The 10794-nt window shown below is 35.2% G+C and overlaps 2 protein-coding genes across 2 annotated transcripts in view; one reads left to right on the forward strand and one right to left on the reverse strand.

The window, feature by feature from the left end:
• The window catches only part of LOC108627188 (KICSTOR complex protein SZT2), a 19203-nt gene that overhangs the window by 5568 nt on the left and 2841 nt on the right, over nucleotides 1-10794 (forward strand). Inside the window, exons 12-27 of the mRNA XM_026815399.1 lie at nucleotides 2078-2387; nucleotides 2454-2621; nucleotides 2689-2719; nucleotides 2765-2813; nucleotides 3048-3357; nucleotides 3424-3591; nucleotides 3659-4447; nucleotides 4534-4910; nucleotides 4977-5055; nucleotides 5158-5517; nucleotides 5550-6450; nucleotides 6509-6886; nucleotides 6976-9287; nucleotides 9353-9704; nucleotides 9821-9986; nucleotides 10051-10261. Coding sequence (XP_026671200.1) covers nucleotides 2078-2387; nucleotides 2454-2621; nucleotides 2689-2719; nucleotides 2765-2813; nucleotides 3048-3357; nucleotides 3424-3591; nucleotides 3659-4447; nucleotides 4534-4910; nucleotides 4977-5055; nucleotides 5158-5517; nucleotides 5550-6450; nucleotides 6509-6886; nucleotides 6976-9287; nucleotides 9353-9704; nucleotides 9821-9986; nucleotides 10051-10261 — 6961 coding nt within the window. The remainder of the gene's footprint in view (nucleotides 1-2077; nucleotides 2388-2453; nucleotides 2622-2688; nucleotides 2720-2764; nucleotides 2814-3047; nucleotides 3358-3423; nucleotides 3592-3658; nucleotides 4448-4533; nucleotides 4911-4976; nucleotides 5056-5157; nucleotides 5518-5549; nucleotides 6451-6508; nucleotides 6887-6975; nucleotides 9288-9352; nucleotides 9705-9820; nucleotides 9987-10050; nucleotides 10262-10794) is intronic.
• LOC113464624 (succinate--CoA ligase [GDP-forming] subunit beta, mitochondrial-like) lies at nucleotides 10270-10787 on the reverse strand. Its single transcript, XM_026815398.1, has 2 exons — nucleotides 10615-10787; nucleotides 10270-10532 (listed from the first exon to the last, which is right to left on the reverse strand). Exons 1-2 carry the CDS (start codon nucleotides 10727-10729, stop codon nucleotides 10396-10398), a joined length of 252 nt encoding a protein of 83 aa, XP_026671199.1. The 5' UTR covers nucleotides 10730-10787; the 3' UTR covers nucleotides 10270-10395.

A 10794-nucleotide genomic window follows, 5' to 3' on the forward strand; every position in this document is an offset into this window, starting at 1 on the left:
AAATCTGATTATTTTAATTGAAACATAATATTTAAGTAATTAGAAAAGATGAAGAGAAAAGAAGAAGAGTCGTGTTTATAAGAATATTAAGAAGTTTCTGATAGTTTTATAAAATCGATTAGAATTTGTTAAAAATGTTGATAAAAATGTACGTGTACTACTACATTTATCACAAGAATCACTCTTATCTCCTCCACCTAGGTGTGCTCCCCGATAATCTATCTGCATACTCGGAAACCCGATTTCTCTATCGCTTTTCTCAAGTATATATAAACCCTAGCACGTCGCCCAATCATTATACCGTTTATTATCCCAGTCCGGGTTCTATTTTACAACAACTTTGGAACAATCAATTACATTCGAGCGGTCGATCGCGTTACACGCGAAAAGTGATTAACGTTTTACCAGTGATAACATCAATTTATCAGTATAACTGATAACGGGCAGCATTCAGTCTCAGTGAAACGTATAGTGAATAGTTATACAATAACTTTTTTGTTTTGTTAACTACGTTGCTGAATAATATCAATGTTAAAAATTGGAAATCGTACATATATACTTAAGTGGTCTGTTGTTCAATTCTGATAATAGAATCTCTGACAATCTCAAGTGGTATTAATTTTCTTAGATTCTATTGAAACGATTTCAATTAACAATTCCTTAATTATATTCATTATTGAATTATATAAATGAAACAAAAGTGACAATAATTTCTGTTTTATATAAATAAATGAATGAAGAAATATGGAAGTCGTTTTCTTCCATAAGAGTTCTTTATACTGTACGATTTTCAAATTTTTACTCACTATACGTTTCTCAGATTTGTTATACGTAAGTGGAAAACGAATTAAGAATTTTAATCGTAATTAAAAGTAATTGAAGTAATTGATTGTGTTCGATATTAGGGATTATTGAGAGACAGAGCACACCTATGGAATTATTATTGGCCTGTGGATGACGTGACCTGAGGGAACGGTGAACTGTATCGGCAAGACTTAAAGTTGGAAGTGAGGATCTAGGCAGTGTGAGCTGACTGAAATCGCTCGAGTTTATATTAATTGCCAGATCTAACTCTTCCAGCTCAAAGTCTTGCTCGAAGTTGTCGTCGTCGTTATTCTATAACAAACAGGCAAAACCGGAATCTGACTTAATCATCATGAAGGGAACCGTCCAAATTGGATTTATACAAATCACTGATGTATATACATAGTTGAAGATTTTATTAATTTTTGTAAAGAAGGAAAAGATGTAAGGGGCTAAAGGTTCAAGTGGAGTAGTGGTCTCTACGCTTTGAATATTTTAACAGAAAAGTGAGATTCAACTCCTCCAACTTATTCCTTTCCTCTAATACTCTTCGTACCCATCTTATTTATTCTTCTTTCATTTTCTATTTGAATAAATGTATCATTTATTATAATACACAGTAACAGATAATAAATTATATATATTTAAGAATCATTATTCTTCTGGCAACACTGATTTTTTAATTTATTTATGTAATAAATAAACTATGTACAATCCTGTGAATAAATTCAATACTATGATTAATATATATAATATTAAATCGTTGACTGGATAAAATGAATATTAAATCAAATTATAAACATTATTTTTATTTTATACTCTTCAATAAAAAATTCATATTAATTTCAATAAGTAATGGAATTTTTAGTATTATTATAAGTGTCTTTTTATATCATTATAGACAGCAATCGTACACCTATAACTGAATGCGAGAGCAGATAAGGGTAGATAAGCGTTACGATGGATAACGATAAAATCGTTTCTTATCAGTTACCGCGGTTTCCACACAATCATAATTCCACGATCGAGCGATACTCCTGTTAAATAAATAAATGTAATTTTTATGGTATAATGAACTCTGCGGCATGGTAGAAAATACGCCAATTGGAATTTTTATTAAAAAACAAAAATCTGTCTTCCCTTTCTCCTCTTTTTCAAGCAACAGACTCTTATGCTAAATTAATTGCTAATTTGTATGGAATTTCTTTTAATTAATTTCATTGTTTCCTTTCACACAATTTTACAAGCAATTTGGTCACATTTCTGTTAATAGATCTCAAGATTAGACGAGGATTGCGTGAACGCGTTGCTAACATTGGAATATCTATGCCTACTGAGCCAACTGGCACCAAATGAAAAGAGTACGGAAATCGTATATGGCCAGACGCCTCATTATAACAAATATAAGAAATCTAATAAAAATGTAAGGAACAGTAATAGCAATAATTGCAATATCGAGGACTCGTGCGGGGGAATCGGGAACGTCGAGGAGAGGATAAATATAAGGAATTTCGTTTTCGATGCTTTAAATATATTACCCAAATGCCAACAGGCTGAATTGTTATACTCAATGTTTAATGATGGTAAGCGCTTTATCTCTTAAAAAAATTGAATCTATGTAATTATCAGTTATCAATTTTTTATTACAGGGAACAACGATGAGAATCTAGGAAGCGCTAATAAAATATTAATGGACAATTATTTAGAATGCATAAAACAATTGCATAATAAGGAATTATTGTTAACTTCTGCCGAATCGCAAAGATTCACGAAATTGCTGTTGGAAAGGCGAAAAGCTGGGGGACTGCCACTAAAAGGTAATCACTCAGTTCCCTCGGCTTTTATATTTTAAACTTCTACTTTTATTTTTATATGTTCTTTCAGAAAATTACTGGGATCTTGATCATGCTTCGGAGTAATAAGCGTTACGATGGATAACGATAAAATCGTTTCTTATCAGTTACCGCGGTTTCCACACAATCATAATTCCACGATCGAGCGATACTCCTGTTAAATAAATAAATGTAATTTTTATGGTATAATGAACTCTGCGGCATGGTAGAAAATACGCCAATTGGAATTTTTATTAAAAAACAAAAATCTGTCTTCCCTTTCTCCTCTTTTTCAAGCAACAGACTCTTATGCTAAATTAATTGCTAATTTGTATGGAATTTCTTTTAATTAATTTCATTGTTTCCTTTCACACAATTTTACAAGCAATTTGGTCACATTTCTGTTAATAGATCTCAAGATTAGACGAGGATTGCGTGAACGCGTTGCTAACATTGGAATATCTATGCCTACTGAGCCAACTGGCACCAAATGAAAAGAGTACGGAAATCGTATATGGCCAGACGCCTCATTATAACAAATATAAGAAATCTAATAAAAATGTAAGGAACAGTAATAGCAATAATTGCAATATCGAGGACTCGTGCGGGGGAATCGGGAACGTCGAGGAGAGGATAAATATAAGGAATTTCGTTTTCGATGCTTTAAATATATTACCCAAATGCCAACAGGCTGAATTGTTATACTCAATGTTTAATGATGGTAAGCGCTTTATCTCTTAAAAAAATTGAATCTATGTAATTATCAGTTATCAATTTTTTATTACAGGGAACAACGATGAGAATCTAGGAAGCGCTAATAAAATATTAATGGACAATTATTTAGAATGCATAAAACAATTGCATAATAAGGAATTATTGTTAACTTCTGCCGAATCGCAAAGATTCACGAAATTGCTGTTGGAAAGGCGAAAAGCTGGGGGACTGCCACTAAAAGGTAATCACTCAGTTCCCTCGGCTTTTATATTTTAAACTTCTACTTTTATTTTTATATGTTCTTTCAGAAAATTACTGGGATCTTGATCATGCTTCGGAGTGTCCGCGTTGGAAATGTTTTATAAAAGGAATCACAGCTTCTCATGTTATCATTACTATTCTACCAGCCTCTGACAAGGATGCTCGATTGTTTATCAATAAACCATCAAGCAACAAAGAATTGCATCCAAACTGCGAGGAAGATGATTCCGTAAATAGCAATGAAGAACATTCTAAAAACGTAGAAAAATATTCTAAAGACGAAGAGCATTTAATCAGCAAAACAGACGGAGAAGAGTATTCGATTAATAAGAATGAAAAGTATTCGAACAGCGATGAATATTCAACGGTTAATAACGAAAATTCTGAGATGCTTAATACGAATTCGAGTTCGATTGGTGAATTAAATAAAATAGATAGGAATGATAACGATTGCGAGGAACCAAAATTATTTGACCTTTGTAATAATTCTCAAATTATTAACGAATCAAGCAGGATGATTAAAGTCAATAACGATTCTAAAAGTTCGACCATTGATTCTTCTGATGATTCCAAGTGTTCGAAGAGAGATTCAAAAACTAACGAAGATTCTCTGATGATTCCGGTTTATGTATACGATTGTTCCTTGAGTTTCCTGATTGACACTTTCGTCGACAAGTTAAAAGCGACGCGTAACAAGGATATCTATCAGGATAACAGATTTCGGATCGAGGGAAAGGACCATGGGGATATAGTTGAACTTAGGGAATGCGGAGGCGCCGGTTCGAAGCCAGTGACCCCGGAGCCGAGGAGCGAAGACTCGGACAATACTTCTAATGGTGAGTAAAAAATAATAGACAAAATTTTATATAAACAAATGAATAAAGCATGTGAAGAAAATAGTTGTTACGGTTTATTATTTCAGAGCAAAAGAGTCTTATGGAGCATTTGAAACAGTTGAGCCTCTCTCACTGCCACTGCTTCGTAGTCGCGGTGTACACGTCCCTCGTTCTCAACGAACCCTTGACTTACAACGACATGGAATCGGCGATCGAACAGTGCGAGGAATCTCTGATCGAAATTAATATTACAAGTTATTTACGATCGGTCTGTAAGCATTTGAACAAACTGGAAGACGAGGATCGTTTGAGTAAATCGGGAACGAAGGACTGCGATGGAGTTAAACAGTTGCATGAATTAGTTAAAGAGAAATTTGAGAGGATCATCGGAGTGGCGTTCAGGCCTGTTCCGGCTCATCCAGAATTTTATTACTGCGCGCCGTCGAAAACTGAGAACGACACGGTATGTTTAAAATATAATTAATAATTATAAGATGTTGAAAATTATTCAGTCTGATGTTATATATAGGAATTGGGAGAAATGCAGAAATCGGACAGTGATGATGATTTAGAAAATTTAATTTTTGATGGGAATATTAATAGAAAAGGTAAAGTTGTAATAAATTATATTCATTTATTTTTCGACCATCAAATTGAAGACAATTATAAATCTGCATAGTTTCCATTATTATTATTATTATTATTTCTAGGAAATTCATCGTGGCCACCGTTGAATACTGATTTTCAAACGAAAACCTCTCAACCCTTATTTTTACAATTGAGCTGCTCGATTCGTTTAAAACATCGTTCGTTATTAACTACGGTCCCTGTAAAAAATTTGCCAACTTGTTTTTTCGAAATTCTGGAAAAGCTGGAAAATCAAGAAGCTGAGAAAGACGATATTTTAAATTCGAAACTGTCTGATTTGAAAATCACTTTGGACATTATTTCTTTGAACTTGCCGAAAGAAGTTTCCGAGAAATATCTGGAGGATAATATAAAGAATGATATCTTCGAGAAAGAGGGGAAGATGAATTATTTGAAGAAGATGAATTATTTGAATTCAGGACAGNAGACAATTATAAATCTGCATAGTTTCCATTATTATTATTATTATTTCTAGGAAATTCATCGTGGCCACCGTTGAATACTGATTTTCAAACGAAAACCTCTCAACCCTTATTTTTACAATTGAGCTGCTCGATTCGTTTAAAACATCGTTCGTTATTAACTACGGTCCCTGTAAAAAATTTGCCAACTTGTTTTTTCGAAATTCTGGAAAAGCTGGAAAATCAAGAAGCTGAGAAAGACGATATTTTAAATTCGAAACTGTCTGATTTGAAAATCACTTTGGACATTATTTCTTTGAACTTGCCGAAAGAAGTTTCCGAGAAATATCTGGAGGATAATATAAAGAATGATATCTTCGAGAAAGAGGGGAAGATGAATTATTTGAAGAAGATGAATTATTTGAATTCAGGACAGAATAATGTTATAAATAATTTAAAGGAGGACATCGAATGGATTTTAAAAGACGAAACGGCCACCGCGTTTTTAGATAAAAATATCGTCGACGATGAGATTTTGAAATTCGTTATAAATCATGTTTTCGAGTCTGCAGACAAATTTAGTTGTAAATTCGAGAAGGTCCCGTTGAATTTCGTTTTCTCTTCCGAGGAAAGTAAACCGAAGTTCATAAATGAATTGAAGAAATTGGAGATTTGCGAATATTGGTTGAGGGAAAAAGGAAACTTCTATTACTTAGAAAAAGTGAGAAATAATAGAGAAAGACCAGAATTGAAAGGCGATCTCGCGGACAGTATGCCAAAACAGGAAAGAGGTCAAGATGAAAATTCGAGGCATTTAAGAAAAATAGATTTCGATGATTTCAAGAATGAATGTTCATGGTTGGTCGAGCTTGAGAAACGTGAGAATTCGTTGCCAAACTTTTGGTTAATTCTCAGCGTAGAGAACGATTTTGTGAATGTCTACTTTCACTGTAGGTAAGTCGCTCTTATTGCCTGTTAAATATCTTTTATCATCATCAGTTATTATTAACAGATTTTTGGAAATCGACTCGCCGGAAGTTCTCACTTACAACCAAACCCAGAACACTTTGATCACTCAAATAAAAAGTATTTGCCGTCGAGTGAATCAGTACTTGTTACTCCAAAACCTTCACAAGACGAGTAAATGTTCAGAGTTATTAGAATCTGAGGATTACAACAGCATGGAGGATTTTAATTGGAGAACCGAGGCGAGGAAGGAAACTCTCAGCGTTCTTAAAAGTAAAGAGGGAACGCAGAATTTTACACCGGGGATGTTTCAATGCAGAGTCGTATGGAAATTTACCTTCAGATTGCACCCTAGACTGAAGACAGGACCTGGAAGACCGGGGCTGTCCAGAGGAATCAAAGCTTTACACGGCGTACTGAACAGGTACGTCTGAAAAACTTACCAATTAGTCAAGCCTTCAATTTTACAAGCAGAATTTAATTTATTGTACTAATGTTTCTGTCTGCCAATAGATTCGCAGTGACAAATCGCAGTAATATGTTCGTTTACCAAGAGAACAACAAGAACGTGTTTTATCTCCGTCTCCACGAACAAATCTCCAACAACAAGTCCCTTCAATCGAATCTATCGGACGACTCCGAACAGCTTCTCGTATCGCGAAGCAACAGCGTCGTTTCTCTATCGCAAACGACTTTGGGTAACAACAACTCTAGCGATACGCGTCCACGAGTTCGTTCCTTCAGCGAAAAACAGTCGAACGTTTTGAACAAAGACTCCGAGGATTCTATAGTGCTTATGGTCCACGGGATATCCGAGGCTGGCCCGGAAGTAAAGCACGACCTGGTTCAGGTTTTACAGAACCGATTAGACGACGCTGTACTAGAAGTTCTATCTGTAATGTTAGCCAGGAATCCGATGTGTAAATTAACACCAGCCGACGTTTGTTTTGTCCAGCCACCGACGCAACCTGAATCCATTATAGAATTAACCATCGGCGAACATTGTCTACCTTATATCTCCGCTTTAGAATTCTATTTGAAGCAAAATATTCTTCAATTCTTATACATTCCGAAGTACACGGATCGAATCGAATGTCGTTTTCGAGACCACTCGGAATTGGATAATGAGAACATTTTCCTGTATAATCAAAGCCATTCTAGTGGTAACAAAGGGATTGCTGTTATTGCTTTGTCAGCGGTGAGCAACCGAGTTACAGATTGCGGATCTACAACGGCAGATCAATCGGCTGAGAATTCTGCATTAAAGATGAATGATTCAGTTATGGGCCTCAATTCGTCGGTGCCTGGTGATACGATTTACAAACAGAGTTCGTGTTTCTTAGACATGGATTTGGAAGATTTTGAGAAAATAGTCTCGACTTCGATCTCGGAGAAGAGTGTCAAAAATTCGGACAGTTCGATTAAGTTCAAAATTTGGAAACAGGGGAAAGTGAACTTGGAATCGCTTTCAGGAAAATTAATTTTAGCAGTGAAACATTCCGTCTGGGACTTGGTCACTGAGTACAAATTCCTAGCGGCTCCGTTTTCTGAAAAGATCAATCATCACGTCGAAGAGGATAAAATTAAAGGCAGTAAAGAGAGTACTGACGAAAGTGAAGAGAAAGTTGTCGGGAATGAAAAGGGCATTAAGAACGAACAGAGCTCTGTGAGAGAAAAGAAGAAACTTATGAGAAACGAAGAGAGATCGGCCAAGCATGAAAAGAAATTCCTTAAAACCAGCGGGTCAAAGAAAGGTGAAGAGAAACATGGAAAGGACGAAGAGAATTGTAATAGAAAAGAAGAAGAACAATCTACTAAAAACAAAGATATAAAAAATGAAGAAAAACAAAATGCAAGTAAAGCAGAATCGATGGAAGCTGAAGGAGGTGAAAAATTGAGCGACATATATTGTTCTACTCTGCCAAAATGGTTCAGATTCGCACTAGACATAGGTGTGCCGTCAGTAAAAAAGCACGAGGTCATTATTGACCCTAGACACGCCATAGGAACGATAATCATAGAATTAGAAAACATTATTCAAAGTCAATCCTCAAACACCTCGTTCAAGGCTTTTGTATTAAAAAGCAGGCAACCGTTTGTGGAAAAATTCGAGTTAGACGAACAGGCGATGGTATCGAAATCCACTGAACGGAAGAAAGAATCAAAGAAGAAAGCCGAAGTTCCAACATACATACCATGGGATTATAAAAAAGATATGCAAGGAGTCTTTACAAAGTGTATTTTAATAGCTAGGAATTTCGAACAGCGGAAGCCATCGTTTAGTAATACCAACGAAACGGAATCGTTAGTACCGAAAGATCAGAAACTCTTACAAAAATTCAATCCTTTGATATTAGATTCGAATTTCGTTAAGGAAGGCTTCTTATCAAGGCAAGGAATATTGATCGCTGAAGTGCAGAGCGACAAAGTAACTTTATACATGTACCACTGGTCGAAGGAGAAGTCTGAAAAGATAATCAAGCAGACAACGAGCTTAGGCTCTTGGCTGTCATCTAGATCGAGCTTTTTCACGAACGTCACTATGCAGAAATTAGGCATATTCAGTCACAGACCGAATCACAAGAACAGTTCGCACGTGATAGAAATCGAAGGTTTAACGAAATTCGAGAAGATCGGTAAAGACTGGAACAAAGGTAGTAGCAAAGGGCAGAGCATGAATATGAAATATTCATGGAACGAAGTAATGAGAGATGTGAAATGTAGTGATAACAGCTATCATAATTCGCATTATGGGAACGTAGATCCGATCGCAAAAGCTGTTAATGAATTGCAGGAATTGAGAAATAAAGAAAAGAAAGTCAAAGGTATTAATGCCATGAATTCTTCATCTATGAAATTAGTATTTTATAAATATTTTTTTCATTTTCAGATGATCTAAGTAAACTATGTGCGATGTGGCCAGACAGGAATGTCGTGCCTAATATACCAATTTCTACTGCTGCTCTCACCGCGTTTAAACAATATTCTCGTATAATTCATTTCTGTCATACACCATTATTGTTTCTACCATCGTGGCGCTTACAATCCGCCGCGACGAGAGATCATTCGTTAACCACAGCAGCGGAACAATCAACGTTGAACAACTGCCATCAAGAGAAGCATAAAGGACAGGATGAACCAAATGAGAAATGGCATCGAGAATTATGCGAATCGATGTTAAAAGAATACAGGGAGTACCTTCATTTCCTCGGTTTTTGTTCTGTGGACGTTGAGATGAAGAAGTGAGTGATGATTCTACTGTAGAAATATTATTAATTTATTGTAATTTTTATTTATTTATTTTGTCAGTATATATATAGAATTAAAGAGGCTGAGAAATATGTAACTGATTTTTCAGCTCGGAGGGACAAGCGCAGCAACAATCTTATTATCTGAAGAAGTTGATGCTTGGAGGTGTTCTACTCTTTGAGATTCAATTGTCGGAACCATTTTTCATTGTTAAATTAAATATCATCGAGTGCAGCCGGCTTCAAACGAAAACTACCAGCGCCTCAGTTAATCAAGTGAGTTTATTATACAATCTGTATTAAATTCGTCGCAATTAATTAATCGAAATCTTTATTACAGTTCATGCTGAGTTTTGTGGACGCTTGTGATAAAATAAAAATCAACATGCACCTGCATTCGTTCACGTACGATTTTCATTTGCGTTGCATACACTCGTACATTGCTAGGAGTGGATCGATGGAGCAGGGATATCACCTGATTAATTTTCTTGATGATTTTAATAAATATTATAGCAAAGCACCGAATTATGCGAGAAATCTTATATACAGTGGTGAGTAGAATATGGCAATTTTTGTACTACGTGAATCACGAAAGCTGATGGTTTATCGTTTCAGATAATTCTAATTAACAACATAATTTAAGTTCTCAATATAATTATCGTACCTATAATTCTTTTTAAGTAGTTTACCTACCTTCCAGTCTGACGACCAATGGAATTTTTAGTTTCAAATATTTCGAAGCCGATATTATTCCTTTTGCTATTATAGTACAGTTCACTATGCCTCCGAACACGTTTACGAGAATTATTTTTACTTTTGGATCTAGAAACGTTGAAGTATTTAGACGACAGTAATTTCTTCAATCTTCCATTGAATACATTCATTAGACGAAGTCATTATATACCTTCACTAAGGATTCTGAATGCTTGATAAACTTGATCTTCCTTAACGTTTCCACCCACGTCCAAAAAATTTGCTGGTGCTCCACCGTTCAATTTAATTATGTCCATAGTAGCCATGGCTAAACCAGCGCCGTTAACTAATTAAATATATAAATATATAATAATTATTCCACTTTTCTATC

This window comes from Ceratina calcarata, unplaced genomic scaffold (genome assembly GCF_001652005.2).
Source record: "Ceratina calcarata isolate Rehan_Ccalc_2016 unplaced genomic scaffold, ASM165200v1 scaffold447.2, whole genome shotgun sequence".
Classification (NCBI taxonomy): Eukaryota; Metazoa; Arthropoda; class Insecta; order Hymenoptera; family Apidae; genus Ceratina; species Ceratina calcarata.

What these genes read in the sequence shown, in the direction of transcription:
- LOC113464624 (XM_026815398.1), bottom strand. Translation starts at nt 10,729, where the DNA reads ATGGCTACTATGGACATAATTAAATTGAACGGTGGAGCACCAGCAAAT. An exon ending in ATTCAGAATCCTTAGTGAAG is followed by an intron (nt 10,533 to 10,614) that starts GTATATAATGAC and finishes CAACGTTTCTAG; the next exon opens with ATCCAAAAGTAAAAATAATT.